The sequence below is a fragment of the Aspergillus alliaceus genome, assembly GCF_009176365.1.
Source record: "Aspergillus alliaceus strain CBS 536.65 unplaced genomic scaffold BDW43scaffold_14, whole genome shotgun sequence".
Lineage (NCBI taxonomy): Eukaryota > Fungi > Ascomycota > Eurotiomycetes > Eurotiales > Aspergillaceae > Aspergillus > Aspergillus alliaceus.
Genome location: NW_022474697.1, coordinates 208,809 through 228,947, shown reverse-complemented (window position 1 = coordinate 228,947; position 20,139 = coordinate 208,809). Strand labels below are relative to the sequence as shown.

General features: G+C 47.8%; 7 protein-coding genes across 7 annotated transcripts; 6 read left to right on the top strand and 1 right to left on the bottom strand.

The window, feature by feature from the left end:
- Positions 1-132: 132 nt before the first annotated feature.
- Positions 133-2,652, top strand: BDW43DRAFT_271840 (uncharacterized protein). Its single transcript, XM_032041474.1, has 5 exons — positions 133-326; positions 378-1,179; positions 1,232-1,655; positions 1,708-1,996; positions 2,053-2,652. Exons 1-5 carry the CDS (start codon positions 186-188, stop codon positions 2,506-2,508), a joined length of 2,112 nt encoding a protein of 703 aa, XP_031901749.1. The 5' UTR covers positions 133-185; the 3' UTR covers positions 2,509-2,652.
- Positions 2,653-3,291: 639 nt separating this feature from the next.
- On the bottom strand, positions 3,292-4,804 carry BDW43DRAFT_46509 (GPI anchored serine-threonine rich family protein). The gene is made up of 5 exons (XM_032050095.1): positions 4,493-4,804; positions 4,354-4,432; positions 4,163-4,294; positions 3,772-4,082; positions 3,292-3,710 (listed from the first exon to the last, which is right to left on the bottom strand). The coding sequence occupies exons 1-5, from the start codon at positions 4,542-4,544 to the stop codon at positions 3,577-3,579; spliced, it is 708 nt and encodes a 235-aa protein (XP_031901748.1). The 5' UTR covers positions 4,545-4,804; the 3' UTR covers positions 3,292-3,576.
- A 2,862-nt stretch (positions 4,805-7,666) lies between these two features.
- Positions 7,667-8,119, top strand: BDW43DRAFT_309743 (uncharacterized protein; the record flags this gene model as incomplete). The annotated part of the gene is made up of 1 exon (XM_032046767.1): positions 7,667-8,119. One exon carries the CDS (start codon positions 7,667-7,669, stop codon positions 8,117-8,119), a length of 453 nt encoding a protein of 150 aa, XP_031901747.1.
- Positions 8,120-8,755: 636 nt separating this feature from the next.
- BDW43DRAFT_309742 (Smr domain protein) lies at positions 8,756-10,526 on the top strand (the record flags this gene model as incomplete). Its single annotated transcript, XM_032046766.1, has 2 exons — positions 8,756-8,785; positions 8,886-10,526. The coding sequence occupies 2 exons, from the start codon at positions 8,756-8,758 to the stop codon at positions 10,524-10,526; spliced, it is 1,671 nt and encodes a 556-aa protein (XP_031901746.1).
- A 299-nt stretch (positions 10,527-10,825) lies between these two features.
- BDW43DRAFT_318593 (peptide-methionine (R)-S-oxide reductase) lies at positions 10,826-11,803 on the top strand. Its single transcript, XM_032048730.1, has 2 exons — positions 10,826-11,065; positions 11,133-11,803. The coding sequence occupies exons 1-2, from the start codon at positions 10,867-10,869 to the stop codon at positions 11,507-11,509; spliced, it is 576 nt and encodes a 191-aa protein (XP_031901745.1). The 5' UTR covers positions 10,826-10,866; the 3' UTR covers positions 11,510-11,803.
- Positions 11,804-14,714: 2,911 nt separating this feature from the next.
- BDW43DRAFT_271825 (stromal membrane-associated protein) lies at positions 14,715-17,201 on the top strand. Its single transcript, XM_032041473.1, has 5 exons — positions 14,715-14,969; positions 15,076-15,244; positions 15,303-15,347; positions 15,407-15,509; positions 15,561-17,201. The coding sequence occupies exons 1-5, from the start codon at positions 14,861-14,863 to the stop codon at positions 16,875-16,877; spliced, it is 1,743 nt and encodes a 580-aa protein (XP_031901744.1). The 5' UTR covers positions 14,715-14,860; the 3' UTR covers positions 16,878-17,201.
- A 174-nt stretch (positions 17,202-17,375) lies between these two features.
- Positions 17,376-20,031, top strand: BDW43DRAFT_46426 (Zn(II)2Cys6 transcription factor). The gene is made up of 4 exons (XM_032050094.1): positions 17,376-17,485; positions 17,535-18,144; positions 18,205-18,681; positions 18,751-20,031. Exons 2-4 carry the CDS (start codon positions 17,719-17,721, stop codon positions 19,951-19,953), a joined length of 2,106 nt encoding a protein of 701 aa, XP_031901743.1. The 5' UTR covers positions 17,376-17,485; positions 17,535-17,718; the 3' UTR covers positions 19,954-20,031.
- Positions 20,032-20,139: the final 108 nt, after the last annotated feature.

Genomic DNA, 20,139 nt, shown 5'->3' with positions numbered 1-20,139 from the left:
CGCCAGCCCTAGCCCTCGGAGTAGAGGTCGGACTAAATCTCGGACTGCATCTAATCCGATAAGATCGTACCTGACCTTTCGTCGCACCCAGAATTTCTTTTCCTCTTTTTTTTTTTTTCTTATTCTTTCACAATTCAATCTCAGACATATGCCCAGTTTATCTCTAAAAGACATATCCCAGTGAGATGGACCGGGTTTCAAAGGGAAACACACTCAGGAAGAATGGCAGACCGACCTCCTGCGAGCCGTGTCGTATATCAAAGATAAGATGTGACCATAGAAGGCCCATATGTAGAAGGTGTGAGACACGAGGCCTCAGCACAAAGGTGAGAATTAATTCATGGACCAGAAAAATAAGAGTTAACAAGCAATCATAGTGTTTTTATCATCCAGCTCCTATGACCAAATCGAATAAGCATCCTAAACGTAATCCACACAAGCACGCCGAGGATAAACAATTTTCTACCCATCAAGTTCCAAGCAAATCTGTTCCCAGTAACCTTGCAGAGGTCGCCACACATGGCACAGCACGGAGTACTTATCTAGGGTCAACAAGCTTCTTGTCGGTCTTTCACGAAAAGCAACCTCCTAATCCTGTACCGCCATTACCAGTCGTTCGGGGGCGATGGAGCTGTGATCATGCGCTTGTGGAATCGCGCCTTGTTCAACTACTGTCTGCTCTTGGGCTCTGTGAAGAGCTGCTTATTAGTCATTATGAGCATTGCCATTTCACTGTCATCCCGTTGCAGCTTGTGCTGCAGCCTCTTAGAATGGCCCGGGCCTACTTGAAGACAGGCAGTTTGGCAAAAGATATGCAGAAAGGAGAACTTTATTCTAAAATTACACAGAATACAGCAAGACCGTTCTCCGGGTTGCATATTTCTCTAAGCTTGGGGGACTTTTACACCCTATTCACAGGTGCAAACTTAAGATGGGAGTTCATCGGCATCATATTTTCCTGCGCAGGCTTAGGCGCACTATCTGGTAAGGCCTCTCAGACAAAATTGTTCAAAATAAAAGATCAAGAGCAGATGACTGCCGACGCCATTGCAGAAGAAATGACAGCAGCGAGTAACGCGTGCATTGAAATCTGCAAACAACATGAGAATGTGAATGACTTAATGATATGGCTATATACATTGCATTTTATGCTTGCGTCTGATGTTTACGGAGAAACAAGTATCAATTTCATGCAATAGAAAGCTCTATACATGGGCTAACAACCGACTAGGCCATCGAACCTACTCCTTAATTGGGGATTTGGTGTCCCATGTTCATGCTTTGGGCCTACATCGCTCGTCCCATAGCGACGTACCATTCTTCATCTCAGAGACTCGGAAGAGGCTTTTCGTTGCCTGCTTTCGCGCCGACAAGAACCTGGCAACCCTCTTTGGCCGGCCTCCTCGCCTCCCGTACCGTTACTGTGATGTCAGTCTTCCATTAGACGTTGATGATAACTCAATACTTCAGCATGATTCTCCTGACCAACTCCTGCATCAACTGAGACTTGACGGGTGGAATGTGTTAGGCGCTTCTAATGGTAGATTTCGCCAGGCAACTTTTCTTAGAGTGCGCTTTATGATATCTGTACTTCGTGAACAAACTCTAGAGCTGTCATTGGGGCAAAAATCATCGAAATTTACCGAGGAACTCCGGTATAGCTACGGCAAATGCTTCTAAACACAACGAATACTGACATTTATACAGAATAACCTACCAGCAGTGCATACAGCTGTGGGAACAAATCCCCCAACAGTACCACTACAGAGCAGATTGCTGGGAATTTCTAAGTCCCAGCACATGTGTTGCAATTGTACTCGCCTATTTCGAATACCTTTATACAGTATTTCAGGTGGAGCGAATCCGCTCTCGCGAGAACCAAGACGATACAAAAGGTCTCCTCGACACATCAATGAAAGTGATATCTGTAGCCAACGATCTCATGAAACATCGCGAGCAGGCAGGCAGTGTCCTCAGAAGTCCCTTTTTGTGGATCGTAAGTCGTTTCCTACCCCCTGCTCAAAGCGTACCTATCCAACCTCTGCGCGAAAGTTCCTTTTCAATGGCCTGCCCATAGCGGGCGCTCTTGCTACCGAAGTGCATCGTTGCACGATCGCCGAGATCCCCATTTCCTGCTCCGCCTCCCGCTCCGAGATCATTCGGAAACTAAGCGTCTTCGTGTCATGGCTTGGGAGCGCTGATCCTTCTATCAGCCACACACACCGAATGTGCGTGGAGCTCAACAAAGGAATAACGAAATTGCTGGACGACACCTTGAATTATCTGCCTTCGTCATGTTCGAACCGATCGGAGGAGCAAATATTAGATCTCGATCATGGTGGTGGGTCAACGGAAGAACGCTCTTGCGATGTGGTGTCTCCATGGGAAAATACTCGGCAGGATCTATTGGATCTACCGGATCTGGCCACTTTTGGCTCTAGTACTGACTTCCTGAGCTGGTTTGATGATCTGGGATTTGAGACTAGTCTTCCTGAATTCCTTCTATAGTCTCATTGTTAGACCTGTTTTAAAGCCCAGCTATGACGAATTTTATGCAACAGAGCTTACGTATGTGCCACATAGGCATACTCCATCGCCAATACCTCAAAGCCAAAGCATACAACTAATGCAGCATATGTGTTGGGGGGAGGGGTTACATAGTAATGACTGCCAAAAGGTTCAATGTGCTAGTGCCATATAAGCACATTCGTACAGGCTTTCCTCTTAAAACACAACGATAGTAGTCTGTAGCACCATCAACTGTCAGACCGGGATGTGAGGCGAAGAAAAATAGAAAGAGATATATATATGCGTGTGTGTATGAAGCAACACGAAACGATACGATAGACAAGAACGATGCGAGCGTTAGAGAAGAGGAGCAAGAAGGAAGACATCTGTAACGCAGTAATAGGATCTCCACTGCGCTTTGACAAGAAAGACGTTGGGCGTGCTCAGACCTGGAAAATACGACACCTTCAAGCCCTTAAATCGACGAGACTGGGATAAACCCCTGCCAACTCGGCCACCGTGGGTGCATTAGTGCATCGATCATTAAATGCTAATATGTATCAAGGAAGGCCCGAAGAACAGCATGAGCGTGACAAATTGAGGATAAGCAAGAAATAGGTAAGAAACACATAATTCAATAGATTATTGGTGAAAGTTGGTATATTAACACGAAGCGAAAGAACAGCTCCGCGGAACTACCCAGGTTTGCCTGCTAAGATAAGTGCACATTTATATACATCATATGTAAATTCGAAGTACATGCAAAAACTAGTAAACTAATGCACTTAGGTAGATAGTGTAGGCCACTTGCATACTTATTGACTCTGCCATCAGCACCACGTATGACACATGTCCTCTTGCTCTACTAAGTAGAGGAAATCAAGCAGATAGGATGATGAATAAAGTTCGTTATTAACTTGCATACACACATAAAACTTGGTACCTCATGAACCGAGCAGCTAGCGCATGATGAAAAGATAGACAGGAAAAGAAAAAGAAAATACCACCTCATAGAGTCAATACCACCTTTATACACTTCCATTTTCCACATCAAATCCGAGACCGCAATTACAGCGCCAGGGCAAACAGGCTGAGCATCAGCGAACCGGCGGCGGCGGGGATGGTGAGTGACGCGGAGCCGGCGGTCGAGTCGGTCGGAGCAGCGGCGGAGTGAGTCGCAGTGTTCGTGGCCGAAGTATGGGCTATTAATGGGAAGCGAGTTATGTCAGTAGACCATTCTGGTGTAAACCACGATGTACTCACTATTGTTCACGGATCTGGAGGGGGTAACGGTGCTAGATGATGGAGACCATGGCGCACGAGGTGCTGATGAAAATGAAGGTGAAGAGGTGCTGAAAGTGTTGTGGATGATGCAGGGGCGGGAAGTTGTTCTTATTCTGATTCTGGTGCTGGTGCTGGTGCATGATGGTGGTGGTTTGGTGATAGTACTACTGAAATCTTGCTTACTTGGTTTGGGCGGATCAGCGACTTTGGTCACATTGAAGACCTGCGACTGAGCCAAGATGCCGGTGTTTTCCTTGGAGTCGGACTCGAAGTTGAATTGGTATCCGTTGCTAGACAGGTGTAAGTCTTCGTACTAATACTTGGGGAGGAGCATTGGAATAATAGGGCCTTAATTGAAGGATGAACGCACGCTGGCTCGATGTCCCAGAGCTTCTCAATGGTGTATTTGCCATCCGCTGATCTAACGGACTTGGCGATCTCTTTCTTGGTGTTGGCGGCAGTTTGGTTCAACAAGTTTATCTTGAACGTTTCCGGGTCGGAGCTATGTAGGATTGATTCAAGTCAGTCTATGCATCGGCGCCGCGCGAGTGAAGTACATACCCGACTGTTGTCCATTTGATGGTGTAAGGCTTGCTGAAGTCAAGCTTGTCTCCGCTCTGGGGGGAAGTGATGGTAAGAGCTTGATATTCGAATTAGAAGGTTTGATTCCCGGCTTGCGGTAGGAACAATATTAACATACCAAAGGAAGAGGCCGCATAGGCAACGATCGAGGCGATCTGGAAGAAACGCATGACGAAGATATTAAGATGCTGTTGTATGTAGAAAATACAAAGGGTATCACAAGATAAGCAACTCCAATTAAATGAAAAAATCTGAATCTTTTGTGTTTAGAGTGACTGGAAATTGAATGTTGAAGGACAAAACACCGGCTTTATATAAAGATTTGTGCACACCGCAAAGGAATCGCATGTCCAGGCCAATTACCGGATTCGACTCTAGGATTTGATCCCTCTCATCTTCCTTCTCTCCTGTAGCCTCCTTTGGGACTGGCCGATAGGAGGAGAATTTAACTATTTTGGGCACGATGAGGGTACTGCGTGCGCTGGACTTGACGCGAGGGGCGCAGGTGATCCATCCTTCCCAGCCTTCACTTCTTCCCATCTAGGGCGGGCCCCGAGCCTCTTGAAATCCCTAGTACGTATTATTGGCTCGTTTTCAATAGTGTCTGCAGGTAGATTTACTACTTTTTCTTCCTCTGCTCCTCCAGGAAACAATATCAGGTCCCCAGTGCCACAGTTCGAAGCCCCCGTGTTCACAGGGATATGACCCCTTTCAAGGAAACGACCAAATTGACTAAGAGTGACACCGGGTCCTGTCTCCTGCTGATATCATGATGAGGTTGAGCCGTGTGAAATCGCCCTGTCTTGGCTCTGCGATCGCCGTCCGGAAATTGGAGCCACACGCCGAAGGAGAATTTGACCATCCTCGTGAGCCATTTCACTGGATCAAGGAGATTATTCTTTTCTCCCTTGTATGATAAGGTGAATCGGATGAAGGAAGATCCCTCTGTACTTCGACTAAGATCACTGCAAGTGCTGGGAGATCTTAGGCTGTTAGGTCCCAATGTCTGCAGCCAGAAAATTCTAAAAAGGCAACACATTAACAGTCCAGATCAACAAGAATGACTACCCTCACTTGACCTTTTTCAGGCAACAGCATATGAAAAAAATTCCAGGATAGCCAAGAAACTGCGCTCTCTGGATGCCGACTGGCCTGTTCGGCGAAATGAATACTTGGCGCATCACTAACTTCTTATTGCGTCCAGCTGTAAGACTATTTTCCAACATATTCGGTCCGATAATAGGTGTGCAAGCGATTCTATAAGCTAAATGTACTTTAGGCCATAGGCCCAGGAGCCATTGGGTTCGGGACGGACACCGAACGCATAAATGATACACATCATCTGCAACCAATGCCAATACGACATGTCAGAAGTGATATACAACTAAACTTTTGGCTATCGACTTTTAACCTTAGAGCTATTCTTAATTAACCATACAACTTATCATTCAATAGTCACCGCAACTATTATCTTCGCATCTTTACCCAGGTGTCTTTAAAACGGAAGAGACCTGATGCTAGTTTTGGTTTGAGAAAAGTGAGGTTTGCAGATCTTCCCGGCATCATCTTTAGCAGATTCCGCTCCTTTCAGAGCCTTATACGGAGTGGTCCAGCCGGCTACATTATCTTGTCACTTTATTGACGAGTTGCTTATCAGACGTGGTCTATTAATAGCTCTTCATGGTCACCAGGTTCCCAGGTATAAATATTGTCTTTATTGTGCGCTTACGACTACCTTTATGCACGGTAGCTTGATTATATAGGGAAACTTGTTGTAAGCCGATCAAGGACGCGCAATATGCTGAGTCAAGGGCCCTTTTCTCGTATATCTTATGTTGCTATATCTCACCCAAGCCACACTGGCTAACATTGACGACATGATTTGGACTTCGGCTACCTGGATCCATAATTAAGAATAGAGTCTGAGTGCGATGGCGTTGTATGAAGCCTACCAAGTGCTGAGGCGCACTACAGCACTGACGAAGAGCACAATTTTACGAAGTGGGCCAAACGCGTCGCTGGAGTTATGTTCTCAGTAAGTGTATAAACTAAAGCCAAGTTGCTAAGACACAAACTATGGAGGTTGAGTAGTCCAGAAACGGTTTGAATACCTTTAAAAATTTCACCAGAGATGTGGGGGGGACGAGGACAAGTAAAAGCGCAAGGTATCTGACAACGATGGTATATAGAGATTACGCGGATCATATTAACACCTCTAGCATCAACGTTCCTCACGAGCACCAAATGACTCTCTCATGACCAGATCAAGTTCTGTGTAACAGGACAGCGTCACTTCAAATTCCGGGCCAATGTCGCCCTACGCAATCTAATCGATGACGACGGCGTACCCGACCGTTGGCATCCTAGTTACACAGAAATGCGTCTCAGCTGAAGGAACTTCTTCTTCCTAAGTGCTCGTAATTGCTTTGCGACGAAAGTACAGCTTTCTCCGTCTTCAGGTAAGAAAGCTAAAGTGGGAGGAATGAGAACATATCGAAGTCCCTTCATGCGCACTTTTCTGATCCTCATTAGAGGATGATGAGCACAACGGAGTAAAGATAATGCCGTATACCACCATGGCAGAATATTACTCCTCATTGTCTATGCAAAGTGTAACGATAAGCGTATATCTAGACTGCTACTTACTGTCTAGGACTCTAATTCGATTGGTAATCGGAACCCCGGACAAACGCATAAGCGCTTACCCTGCCCCGATGTTTGTTTCTAGGGCATGCGTGGCTGAGGGCTGTGAAATGATGATCCCATCGCTGCCCATGATGAGCAAGCACGCCGATATCTTATCCAGTTGACCTTCGACTTAGTTACTCCGCAAGGAGAAACATACGGAAGTTTCTTCTTAAATCGGCCTTTCGTTGAGGTCGATGCTTGTCTAGATTCAGCGTTCGAGAGGCTGTGAGCAGCCAAAAAAGAAGTGATACTGGAACAGGCAGCAAATATGCCTCATTTTTTTCTACAGGAAAGGCTTAGTGAGTATGGATGATCCCAGAAGCTTTCCAATCCCTAACAGTGAGGTTACGTATGCTCGTAACTCAAGAGTCAAAAAGCCTACTACTATTCAGTGATGCAGGAAGCTGATTTAGAACTGGTGCTAGTACATATAAACCCAGACGATTGTTCGCGTCTGATATCCTTCAAGAAATCTTTATACTTCTCACCTTCCAGATTCTTTCTGTGATACATACTGTCTCTCTATTTTGGATCTGCATCCGCGAGTCTCTAACTCTTCCCCAAACATCTGTTACGGTACAATCCTAGCCTCAACACCTTAGCGATGAGGGTCCAAAGCATTGCTCTCCTCTTCGGCCTATGCGCCACGGCCCTCGCCGTCCCCCACAAACCTCAGAATGAGAGGCTTCCTTGGAAGTCCTGGTCAGAGTTCCCAAGTGCGACCATGACGTATTTACCCACGCCCACACCGACTCCTACGGAGCCGCCAGGCGGTGATGATGATGACGATGAGCTCCCCTTCCCATGGCCCACCGGCTGGAGGCCTCCTTTCAGCGACTTCCCGGACTCCGGGGATGATGACTACTCCAAGTCTGCTGATGCTCACGATGCCAGTTACACATCGATTCCCGGATGGCCGGATTCCGGGGATGACGATGACTCCAAATCTGCTGATGCTCACCACACCGGCCACACATCTATTCCTGGATGGCCGGATTCCGATGGCAACAAACTTCCTTGGGATGGCTCGAAGAAGGACAAGGGAGCTAATGTTTGAGGGATCTATATGATCTGCCTCATGGAGCGCTTTTGGTGTATTGGTCGCCTGTGGTGAGGTGCCGATTGGATAAGCAGGGAATACGGTCTAGGAAGGTCCATCTATCTAGTTATTGATTGGGGTGCTATGAGTGGATGTTGCACGTGTTAGGAAATGCTTTATAGGATTATGAAAATTCTGTTATCGCTGGTACCCCGACTGAGTAATTTCCGGCACTGATATCGTTGCTTTGGCTGGTGTACAACAGAAGACCACCCTGCCAATTGGTGATAGATGTGCCAAGACGTAGTATGCTCCGACACTTCACTCAGTGCAACACAAGGTCCGACCTGCGTTCGGAGTTAATTCTCTCTCTCGATAGTGATATTTATATTCAGTTAGTTGTCGGGTCTTGGCAGATAACTAATTGTTGCCCGATCATTATGTCATCGATGATTGGCGCATTTAATTTCTATTTCCCCCACCAACCTGGAATTCGGCCGTAAACACAATTTCCCCAAAATTCCAGGTCAACACTCGTGTTATTCGCAAGGTCATAAACCCGACCTTTGCTCAAACACTGGACTCCCCTGAGCCTCAGAGGCATGCTTAGAAGACCCCTATTACACCTCCGACATATTGCCAGCGACTTTGAAGATGGATGATAGAGGCGACAGCCAGCTTAGAGTGAGTCGGTTCTTGTACCCCCTTCACACGTGGCGGGGACATGTGTGACTCCATTCAGGACTCAGGTGGCTGATCGCTTGGTTTGCCTCTGCTTCTTTAGGACTTGGAAAAGGATTATTGTCCCCCTCTCGACCCAGCCTTGTTTACCGCTATTATCTCCGACTATGACCTCTCCGACGCAGCTCAGCTCCAGCAACTTCGCGAAACACTGGACACTCTTAAGCTATCTGCATGGGAGCAGGAAGATCTCCCGTTCGATCCGTCCGGTACAAGCGGTTTGGGTACAAATGGTGTCGACTCGGAAGGCATACCGTCAGAGCACAGCGTGTCGCAAAACGACACTGTGCAGTCGCGCGACACAGACATCACGAGCTTAGCATCGGAGTTTTCCTCTGCCAGCGTAGGCGACAAGGGCTCGCAAAATGGTAAGAAAGTCTCTCCGCGCGTATCATACATCATTGGCGCAGATGGGTCGCTGTCACTATCAGGAGCAAACGAGGAGGATAAGATTGGGTACTTGTCGGAAATGTTTCCGTCCGTCGAAAAATTTACCATCCAACATGCACTGCGGAAGTCCAGTGGGGATATCGATCGCTCAATGGATGTTCTGCTCAACCTCTCGTTCTTTTACGAGCAACCGTCGAATGAGGACGGGGCCAAGGTCGCGATCCCCAAAGGTATTGACGGGTTTCACGATGGCTCGAATGGGAAAACCGGGCGAAAGAAGAGCCGTAAGCGCAAGACGAAAAACAAGAGCGGCTGGAAACGTGGACACTCGGATTGTGAGGTGGACTCTATCTTGCAGGGTGAGCCTTGCGCTGTCAATAAGTGGGAGGCTGCCCAGAAGGATATTGAGTTTATCCACTCGAGGACGTCTCCTGTCTTGAAGAAGGAAATGGTTACATCTACCTATCATGCCAATGGTGCTTCTTTAACAGCAACCATTCGGTCCCTGGCTGAGTCGCATTCCCCGAAAGATGAGCAGGCTATTAGTCAAGATACAGTTACAGAAGCGCAAGTTGCCGAGCTGATCCAGGAGCTTCCTTCTGTTTCACCCACGACTTTTGCTGGTTTGCTCAAGATTACGAGAAGTTCCGTTTCAGCTGCTAGTGAGCTAGCAGCTGCAATGGTGACCGCCCCCGTAACCTCATCAGTGTCCGAGTTGATTAAAATTACTACTTCGCCTCCACCTGTCGATGTTGAGGTGGAAACGCCCAGGCGCCGGAATGAGGCGCGGGTCATTCGAGATTATGATCGTGTAACAAGCTCCGCAGGGGCCCATTTCGCGGCCGGTGCGGAAGCACTCTCCAAAGCCTCGGCAGCATATCGACGCGGCAAGTCTGATCGCCTTATGGGTGGCGCAGCCGCGTATTACTCGGCAGTGGGACGAGATCATCTAGAGCGGGCAAAGCGGGACGCGGCCGCGGCCGCAGACGCCCTCGTAGATTCACAGTCAACGTCCACCATGCTAGATCTTCACGGTGTCTCGGTGCAAGATGCCGTTCGCATTGCCAGCGAGCGGGTCTCGGATTGGTGGGAGTCTTTGGGAGACGCCAAGTACATACGCGGTGGTGAAATAGCCCGGACCGGGTATCGCATCGTCACTGGACTTGGGAGACATAGTCATGATGGGACGTCACGCCTGGGTCCTGCCGTGGGTAAGATGTTGGCACGTGAAGGCTGGAGAGTGGAAGTAGGTGAAGGAGTCTTGACAGTCGTAGGTGTGGTGCGCCGTCGCTGAAGTGGAGCTTCATATGTTGAGATACCCTTGCTGCACATATTTAGTTATCTACTAAAGGATTTGGAGTAGGTCTTTGGAGCTGTCGATTGTCGACATTTGATACATTCGACTGGATAAGCACTTTGGAGTAGAGAATACTATTTAATTAATAGAGATATCTATTGAGTGAATACAGCCTATTAATATAGAAAACACATTTAATATTAATTGACTCCGCAATCGGGATGACGTAAATATCCAGCCAAATACATTAAATTAGAAGAACCTCAAGAAGGGTAATATCACTCCATTCCAAACCAATTCAACGTGCTTTTCCCACCCAATTACGAAATCGTCCTAAATGCGAATCCAACGCCTCTCCACAACCCTCCGCACACTAACCTCATCAATCAACCACCATCCCACACCCCTCACCAAACCTGCATCTCGACCACAGCTACTACCCCTCCAATCCACCTCCTTCAGCACCACCACCATATCCAAAATGTCCTACCCAGACCAACGCACCACCGACGAATGGCGCGCCATCCTAAGTCCAGGTACCATCCTCCCCTTACCCCCACCCCCGAACGTTCCAAAGGTCAACCCCCTCCTAACAAAAAGTAGAACAATTCCGCATCCTCCGCGAGAAAGGCACTGAACGCCCCGGAACTGGCGAATACGACTCCCACTACCCATCCCAAGGCATCTATAGCTGCGCAGGCTGCAACGCTCCGCTCTACAAGGCCTCCCACAAGTTCAAGTCCGGGTGCGGCTGGCCCGCGTATTTTGATTCGATCCCGGGTGCGGTGACGAGGCATACGGATCGGAGCTTGGGGATGGAGAGGACGGAGATTGTCTGTAGTAAATGTGGGGGGCATTTGGGGCATGTTTTTAAGGGGGAGGGGTATGCGACACCGACGGATGAGAGGCATTGTGTTAATAGTGTTAGTTTGAGGTTTAAGGAGGGGGAGGACGGGGAGGGGGCTAAGGCGAAGGCGTGAGTGAGTGTTGGGTTCTGGGGTTAAGGTTGGATATTTGTTGGTAAGATGCTGGTGTTCTGTGTTCATGGGACTTAGGGCGTAGGAGTGTGTTGCTGTTGACAGGGCATATTCTTAGTGGGTTGGGTTGTCTTTTGGTGAGATGGGGTAGTGTAGATGTTAAGTTCGAGGTGATTGTCCCTTTGCGAGGAGGGGATGGATGCCTTCTCTGTAAGTTGGGTGTATATTATGATCCTGGGTGATGGGTGGTTAGATACTGCCAGATATTCTACAAATACATGAAAAAGCTTGGACAACTTTGCAATTACCTAACAAGGATATTCTTTCTGTTGGTGGTAACCAACCCTAGATACCTTACTCTGAAACCAACTATTATATGTACTCCAACAATCTAAGTCAACTAGGGAGCCCTATACATATACAGGTCTCTCTTCTATAATCCCATAAAAGCACATACATATATCCTTTAAGTCTACTTCCTGTAAGGAGTCTGATTAGGGGGTCAGTTCCCAGCAATACCAAAAGGATAAAACTATTCGCAGACCCCTAATTCCATATAAGTAGCGCACAGAGACTTAAGGCATCCATGTCTGTGCCTGCGATGATTACACTTCCTATCTTTCTCCACCACTCCAGCAAGATTAATCATCCCACAGTGTTCAACTTGCAGCTCCTCATTCCCATCTTCCTCTTTAGCAAAGATCGCCCTATCACTGCCCTGCCTCAAACCAGTGAAAAAAGAAGCCTCCCCGTTAGAAGAACCTGAAACTTCCACAACTTCACATCCGAGAGTCCTATCTCCCCACAGTTCCCTCAGACTCGATCACGGGTCGCATGTCTTTTCCTCGGTTTCTGTATCGGGATGGGAGTATTTCTAAAACGGGGTTAGCGAGTGCCCCGACTGAAGATATTCGGAAGCAGTACTATATAGGGCAAGATAATTTTTGCAGGGAAGCCGCGAAGAAATGCACCGGCCTTGAGCAATACTGTCGCGTCGTTGATGACTTCACTCTCGTTCTGCTTGGTGTATTGGTTTATCTGGCATTTTAGACTTGAGTAGACCTTAAATATCTGAGGAAAATTGTACGCAGCGTACGGTCTCTGCATTTGGTCCCGGGCTCGGCTGGGGCAGTGGATGGGGATTCGACGGGGTCCTGTATTGGAGGTCTAACTGAGGGCTTGACAGTTGGACCGGCTGGGGACTCGACTGGGTGGGGACTGCCTGCGCTATCTGGGTGGGTAGCAAGTTGCTTTGTGGACTTGCTTTTGGAGTTCGAGACTGCGGAAGGATTAAAGAAGAGAGTGGGCTTGGCTATGCAAAGGGAGACGACACAAAGCACTGGGTTCAGTTTCATCGTTGGAGGAAATGAGCGTTTGAGGCAGGCTGAGAGAGTGTTTTGATCCGGATGACGCGTGGAGGGCTCACAGGCCATTATATGCCATATTCTTCATCTTGAGTGGTTCCTTTACAATAGATGTATTTCTCGGAAGGAGGAGCTCTTGCTGACTTGACACTCCATCAACGGCGAAAGCTTGTTCTGGCGCGCTTGATATTTTAGTACTGGACGCACAAATTCCATATAGCTCAAGTTGGACAACTTGGGAGTTGTTTACCGTTCCCGCACTGTATACTTCAAAGCGCAACCGCTTGTACATATGCTAAGAGCATGTTTCTTGATATTGCTTATCTTCTTGGCTATCATGCTCTATGTTGTACAAGTATAGACAGGGCGTAACCTATAGATATGGTCAAATTTTGGTTCGATATGAAACGCAAAAACAACAAAAGGGGCGGACCATTGATTTGCGTATAGCTCGGCTGGGAATAATTGTACTACGGAGCGCCCTGGGCCGTCTGATCACACAAAGATTTCACCGACTTGTCAAGGATAATACAGGACGGGAACAGATTGCCTTAATCACGTACAGATAGGTCAGCATAGAACATTGACGGAACCAAATATGCCGCTTTGGCTGCGGCATTTGCTTTTCATCTTAGTTCGCAACGACACTTTTTCATCTACCTTGGTTTTGAGAGATATAGGAGCCTAAATTATTCCACCAAATGTGCTTGTGGAACAAGACTTGTTGCCCTGCCTTGGCAGTATCCAGCCAGCTACTTCGGATAGAAACTCCAAGCAATGAGCGACCACTTTGATTGTAATTACCATGACCAATCCATACCATACTCAGAAGTCTGTCTAGTATGTACTTGTCGGGGGTCTAGCTTTGGAACCTAGCGCCATTTTTCCTCGGACCTAGGCGTCCTCGCGCAAGTGACCCGTTTGCCTATCTACACACAAATCTAAAGAAACAAAGACCTAGCTTATTTGTTAGTCTTCTTTCTATCTTTGCTAAAACTGACTTATCTGAGAAGTGAAGAAAGTGCAGGCCGATGTTTCCGAAACTGGATCTCTTTGACCGTTCTTGATGTGCATCTCAGTCGGCTGCATGCAGCTTCTGGAGACGCTCGATGCATGGGCTGGAGCTACAGTCAGAATTATGTCCAGGATATACGAGCTACCATATTCCTGCTTCTGCGGCTTATATGATTATCGTGGTGAAGAGGGCTACCGATGATGTACCTTCACTCAAAAATCAGTGGATAAAGATTTTAACCGAGACCAATGGATCTACAGATGCAAGACTTCGAAGGATATTTAGAAGAAAAAAAAGAAAAGAAAAGAAAAGAAAATCCCCGGTCACGGAAAAATAAGGTCATTGAGAACAGCATGACATCGGATTAGTATGTCCGAGAGATGCCGTTATGTTATGGGATGAAAGGAGCTGCTTTTGTAGGTAATGCTGAAAGATACATGATATCAAAGGCTCTTTATCTGGGTGTAGACTCTGCTAAGTTCATACTCATATTTTCAAATATACTACACCATTCGACTTAGTAGCTGCTATCTCCTGAAACAGCTTTTGGATAACGCATCATTAAAAACATCTACTGTAGTATGGCTTTGTACGGTGTCTAGCCAGTTCGTGAACATACGGGAGGGGAACTCAACCAAAAGGAACAGATTCTTCGGTGCTCGGTAAGGGTTTAGGCATCTGAATGATTGAAATACAAAAGTGATAGATTTAGTACGAGACGAGAAAATCACACAGCATATCAACAGACAGTTGAAAATTCAATAGGGCATTGTCATTGAAGGCTTTCAACGAATTGCACACCAGGCACGTGTCACCCACCCAATCGGGCATCCACATCGATTTCATTGGAGCCTCAGGCTGCCGATAACCATATCCGCCACCTGACGGGAGATTGTCACCGTGTTTCAACCATTCCTTCCATTCGTCTCCTTTAACCTTCTCCGCTTCTCGAGTGCACTGCATTTTCATACTGTGATGTCTCGACGTGCAACTCCGGGTCAAGCTGCTCAGAACCAGCAGACTATCAAGGGTCTGCTGAAACTCGAACACAACAAAATATGTGCCGATTGCAAGCGCAATAAACGTTAGTGCCCCGGAATTTAGCCATGCGTTTTGATATACCCCAAGATTATACATTTACATGCTGCCCGTGACAGTGGTGATCTTTAGCTGACGATTTGGCTCGTTAGACCCGCGATGGGCATCCTGGAACCTTGGAATCTTTATCTGCATCCGCTGCTCGGGTATTCATAGGGGCATGGGCACACATATCAGCAGGGTGAAATCAGTTGATCTTGACTCCTGGACCGATGAGCAACTACAGAGTGTGCTGAGATGGGGTAATTCGAGAGCGAACAAGTTCGTCTTCGGTGGGAAAGTGTATTTCACAGAAACAGTGTGCTGATAGCTTGGGCAGATATTGGGAGGCAAAACTGGCGCCCGGTCACGTCCCGTTGGAAGCGTGAGTGGACTTGTCGGATAGCTGGTGAAGAACCTGTTACTGACAAGGACTGATAATAGGAAAATTGAGAACTTCATTCGGACCAAGTATGAATCCAAGCGGTGGATCATGGATGGCCCGATGCCCGATCCCTCCACGTTAGATGATGGAGATGACGATGTGGTAAGATCTTGGCGCCTTCGGTGATGGATCGCAGCTGACTGTATTTTGAAGCCCCTTGCGGTCGTTCAGGAAAAGGCAAAGATCGAGCGCTCTGCATCCCAGCGGGTGGCGACGTCTAGTCAACCGCCGGCGACGCATCGCCAGCAAGCATCCATTGATCTCTTCGGTGACGATGATATCGCTCCCCCGGCCCGTCCCAGCACTACGGATCCTACGCCACGGGCCGCGCCAAAGCAACCTCAGTCTGCTCCTAAGCCAGCACGCCCCGGAGATTCGCTGCTTGGACTTGATTTCTTTGGTAGCGCTCAACCGGCCACTAACAGTCGCCCGTCTAGTACAGCATCCACCCCTGGCGCTTCCACCGGGATCTCTAGGCCGGATCTCAAGCAATCTATTCTCTCTCTCTACTCCAAGCCTCAGCCAGCTCCAGCACAACATGGGCGCACTTCTTCGTTTGGAGACCTGGCTTCTCCGGCGCCGCACTCAGCATCGTCATCCAACATGGGTGGCCTGACGGATGCCTTCAGTGGACTTAGTTTCCCATCCACCACCTCTCCTCCACCTCAAAAGCCAGCAGAAAAGCCATCTCCCTTTTCTAATCTAACAAACTTCGCCAACATGAAATCTACTCCAGCGGCCCCGAAGGTCTCCTCGCCTACAGCATCTGCCGGCAGTGGAGGGGGTAGTTTGTTCGACAGCCTTACGTCTCCCACTCTCCCTCCAGCGAAGCCTCAGTCCCGCACTACCTCGATTTCGTCCAATGGCTTCGATTCAGGATTTACTAGTTTTGCATCTCCACCATCTAAGCCGAATCCGCCACCCCCGTCTTCTTCGTTGTCCAACGACCTCTTCGGACTGTCTTCTCCTGCTCCCGTCTCCTCCTCGGCCAAGGTCTCATCCCCGCTAGCGTCGTCGGCGACCTCACCACAGCAGGAATTGAAGGCCGCTTTCAACCTTAATTCCCCTGCTCCTACTCCAGTTTCTGTGCCGGCACCCAAATCTAACGTATCCGCCACAACGGCATCCATCGCGAGCGCCCTCCCGGCAAGCATAGACCCTTGGGGAGGTGGTAACGCATGGAACACTCCGGATCCTGCACCAGCTGCTGCACCCGCCACTTCTTCAATGATGAAGATCCCCGATACCCTGACTGCTAATGACATCGGGGCCGGCTGGGGCGCTCCGTCAGCATCCGCTGGTTCTAAGCCAGCCCTGGCTGTGGCTGCAGACGAAGATTTTGGCGGCTGGACCAGTGCAGCACCTGTTTCATCTTCGACAACTGCTACTTCGAATAATATGAGCATTCCATCTAAACCGGCAGGCGGGTTTGGCGGAGCTGATGATTTATTTTCTAATGTATGGGAATAGTTCTTATCTTCCTCAATTGAACCAGAAGTTGCACATACTTGGCTTTTTAACTTTAGACCTCAGCGCCAGATCGCAATGGATTTCTTTTATTTTCTATTTCTTCTAGTCTCATCATCTCTTGTTTAACACCCTATTTTCTTTTTCTCTATCCGACTCTACATTCTTTTCCCTAATTGGCACGACTTGGGGAAACGGGAGTTGGGGCTGTTAAAAGGGTGGTTTCTGTGAACAAAATGTTATGTAGCAATGGTTGATAATGCCCTTGAAGAGCATGTTCATGAACATTCAAGATATCGTTAGTTATTATGAATCGCACTACTAGTATGATTATAAACTCTTGAACAACATATTTGCTCCACACATTTAATTGGTGAGGAAGAGCGGCGTGGAGTCGGACCGAAAAGGGACGACAAGGCTTGGCGCATTAAATCCATTTAATGATTGAATTATATACTCCGTACTTACCAACTCCACTCATTAATCACTTTTCCAACAACACCTGGCTAGAACATCGCCACTTTAGAGTCCCCACAGCCTGATATATGACAGTGATTGATGATCCCACGCGAAGAAGTGAAAGCCGCCTACAATATGCAATAATTAAGCCAGTAAGAACGAAGTAACAATGGACCTATCTTCATCTAACAATGTACTCAGCAGGCTTCTATTGGACAACTACCAATCTTGGACAGTGCACATACCAGTCCAAAATCAATCAGGTTAACACAGGGCCCTCGTTGCGCATTAATGTTCTATATTTGTGCAGTTCACTGTTACTGATACTAACCGACTTTGGCAATTTCAGCACATCATATGCGAACAACATTTTGGTCCCGTAGTGATGGCAGATCATCGTAGGCCGAAATTGACCGGGAAGGAATCGTCCCAGCCGGTCACATCAACACCTAGGGTTCGGCTAAGCTGCGAACTGTGTCGTCAACGGAAGGTAAAATGTGACAAGCTGAACCCCTGCACAAATTGTCAGCGTTTCGGTGCCACCTGCGTGCCTGTTGAACGAGCGCGACTGCCGCGAGGCCGGTCGGGCAGGGTAGCAAAGAATGCACCAGTACAGGATACCAACTTGAAAGAGCGCGTGTCCAGACTCGAGGAACTACTTCGGGAATTGACTGAGCATGATAATGGCAACATCACCACACAAGCTGGTTCCAATAACCAGGAAAGCTCGGATCAAGATTCTACCGGTAAGGACGCGGACAAGTCTGAACCTGAGACAGTGAATTCTTTGTGGGCGGACATTTTGAGACAGGTAGCATGGCTTCGCTTGGAGTTTTATCTAGTAACAATTTTTCTAATGGCGCGATAACAGATACACGATGTGCGCGGTCTTGGGGATCATGGCTCAACCAACGGAGGCAGTGCTTCCGACAGTAGCGCCATGAAATACAGAGAGCTTCTTGCAATACCAAAGGGAGTTGGCTCTTTGATAGTTACTAGAGAACCGGCCCTTACCATACAGGATGAGAAAAATTTAGTTCGAATCTACCTGGAAAGAATTGACCCCGTCTTCAAAATATTACATGCTCCTTCGCTCAAGGCATTTCTACTCTATGGTGACCCCTACCTTGACTATAAGCAGGGTCACATGGCGCCTGCAACACTAGCCTCTGCAATTTACTTTGCAGCTTCCTGCAGCGTTGCAGATGATGAAAGTCAAAAACTATTTGGATGCAACAAAAGCCGGTTAGTGGCACGATATCAACGGGAGTCGGAGGCAGCTTTAGCGAAAGCAGACTTCATGACTAGCAATGATATCACAATCCTGCAAGCCTTTCTTCTTTTTTTGGTAAGTACACACTAGTGTTCTAGTTTCCACGTTGCCAGAGAGCACTTTCCAACTGTATGGTGAATCTAGTTAGCGTCTCGGTCCCAAGACTCAAGCCGACGGGTCTGGACTATGCTGAGCATGGCTCTTCGTATTGCCCAGGCACTTTCACTCCACGTACCTGAACTTCCGTTTCCTGTACGGCCATTTGAACGTGAACTGCGTCGACGTACATGGCTCATCATTGGCTTTCTCGATATTCAGTGCTCATTAGAGCGCGCATCGGAACCCATGATGCAGGCAATCTGGGTAGAGTCAAACCCGCCTTCAAACGTCAACGATAGTGATATAAGTTTTGGCATGGATGACCAGGTGCAAGAATCAGAAGAATTCACAGACATGACCTTTCCGATGATTGTGTTGAAAGCGCAATGCACTATCAGATTGCTCAATTTCACGGACTTCACAGACACAACCGTGAGAAGCATCAACAAGCGACAACAACTTGTAATTGAATTTCAAGACACAGCGTCAAAGCTACTTCAGCATTCTCAGCCAGACAAGGTTCCATTTCATTGGTATGCCAGACAAGTAGCTGAGATTATAAGCGCTATCATGCAGCTAATTGTTCTTCGACCCTTACAACGGAATCCGAATTTTGTTCCTCCTCGCGTTCGAGGGGGGCGACTCCTCCAGATGGCTGTTGACATCCTTAAGATGTCGCAGACCCTACAAACCGACCCGAGGGGTATACCGTGGCAATGGTTCGAATACATGTTCGTTCCATGGCATTCCCTCGCTGTTGCCATCGCCGAACTATGTGTTTGCGACGACCTTTCCGTAATGGAGAAGTTTTGGGGGCCTGTCCGAGGAGCGTTTGAGCATCTGGGTAACTTAATTGCTGATTCGCGCGAAGGGATATTTTGGAAACCGATGGAGAAAATCATGGCACAAGCAGAAGCAAAGAGAAATGAACTATTAGCGGCGTCTAATATTTCTCCATACCCGTCACGATTTCCGGAAACTGCTCCCTTACAAGTGCCAGTTTGCTCACAGGCGGATATGCAACCCCCCGTGGCTTTTACAGGAGATATGATGCCTGGAACTGGGGCTTATATTGAGACCGTCCCTATGGTAACTCTACCGGAGACAGTCGGGCTTGGGCTATGGCCTAGTGTATGGGATGCAGTTGATTTTGGCTGTCCGGTATCAACCAACGAGATGTCTTGGTTGAGCTACGAGAATTTCATTGAGGACATTTACGGAAATATGGACTATACCCTGGTACATTGACTAGCAGCGACTTGCGTTCAACTTGGGCCTCGACGCCGAACAGTTATACCTTAATAATCGAATGTATTCAATAATAAAATGTCTAGAAACTCTCGCCAGAGGTCAGACTAAACCATGGCCTATACATACATCCGTAAAAAGTCGATACAGCCTAGCAAACCCACCATCTAGCACACCGAGGAAGGC

Bases quoted from the DNA above. Each gene is read 5' to 3' on its own strand.
- BDW43DRAFT_271840 (XM_032041474.1), top strand. From the start codon at position 186: ATGGACCGGGTTTCAAAGGGAAACACACTCAGGAAGAATGGCAGACCG. The intron at 327-377 runs GTGAGAATTAAT...AAGCAATCATAG, and splicing joins CACGAGGCCTCAGCACAAAG to TGTTTTTATCATCCAGCTCC. The intron at 1,997-2,052 runs GTAAGTCGTTTC...TCTGCGCGAAAG, and splicing joins GAAGTCCCTTTTTGTGGATC to TTCCTTTTCAATGGCCTGCC.
- BDW43DRAFT_46509 (XM_032050095.1), bottom strand. From the start codon at position 4,544: ATGCGTTTCTTCCAGATCGCCTCGATCGTTGCCTATGCGGCCTCTTCC. The intron at 4,295-4,353 runs GTATGTACTTCA...AATCCTACATAG, and splicing joins ATCAAATGGACAACAGTCGG to CTCCGACCCGGAAACGTTCA. The intron at 3,711-3,771 runs GTGAGTACATCG...TCCCATTAATAG, and splicing joins CTCCAGATCCGTGAACAATA to CCCATACTTCGGCCACGAAC.
- BDW43DRAFT_318593 (XM_032048730.1), top strand. From the start codon at position 10,867: ATGCGAATCCAACGCCTCTCCACAACCCTCCGCACACTAACCTCATCA. The intron at 11,066-11,132 runs GTACCATCCTCC...AACAAAAAGTAG, and splicing joins GCGCGCCATCCTAAGTCCAG to AACAATTCCGCATCCTCCGC.
- BDW43DRAFT_271825 (XM_032041473.1), top strand. From the start codon at position 14,861: ATGTCTCGACGTGCAACTCCGGGTCAAGCTGCTCAGAACCAGCAGACT. The intron at 15,245-15,302 runs GTTCGTCTTCGG...TAGCTTGGGCAG, and splicing joins GGTAATTCGAGAGCGAACAA to ATATTGGGAGGCAAAACTGG. The intron at 15,510-15,560 runs GTAAGATCTTGG...TGTATTTTGAAG, and splicing joins ATGATGGAGATGACGATGTG to CCCCTTGCGGTCGTTCAGGA.
- BDW43DRAFT_46426 (XM_032050094.1), top strand. From the start codon at position 17,719: ATGGCAGATCATCGTAGGCCGAAATTGACCGGGAAGGAATCGTCCCAG. The intron at 18,145-18,204 runs GTAGCATGGCTT...GCGCGATAACAG, and splicing joins GGGCGGACATTTTGAGACAG to ATACACGATGTGCGCGGTCT. The intron at 18,682-18,750 runs GTAAGTACACAC...TGGTGAATCTAG, and splicing joins AAGCCTTTCTTCTTTTTTTG to TTAGCGTCTCGGTCCCAAGA.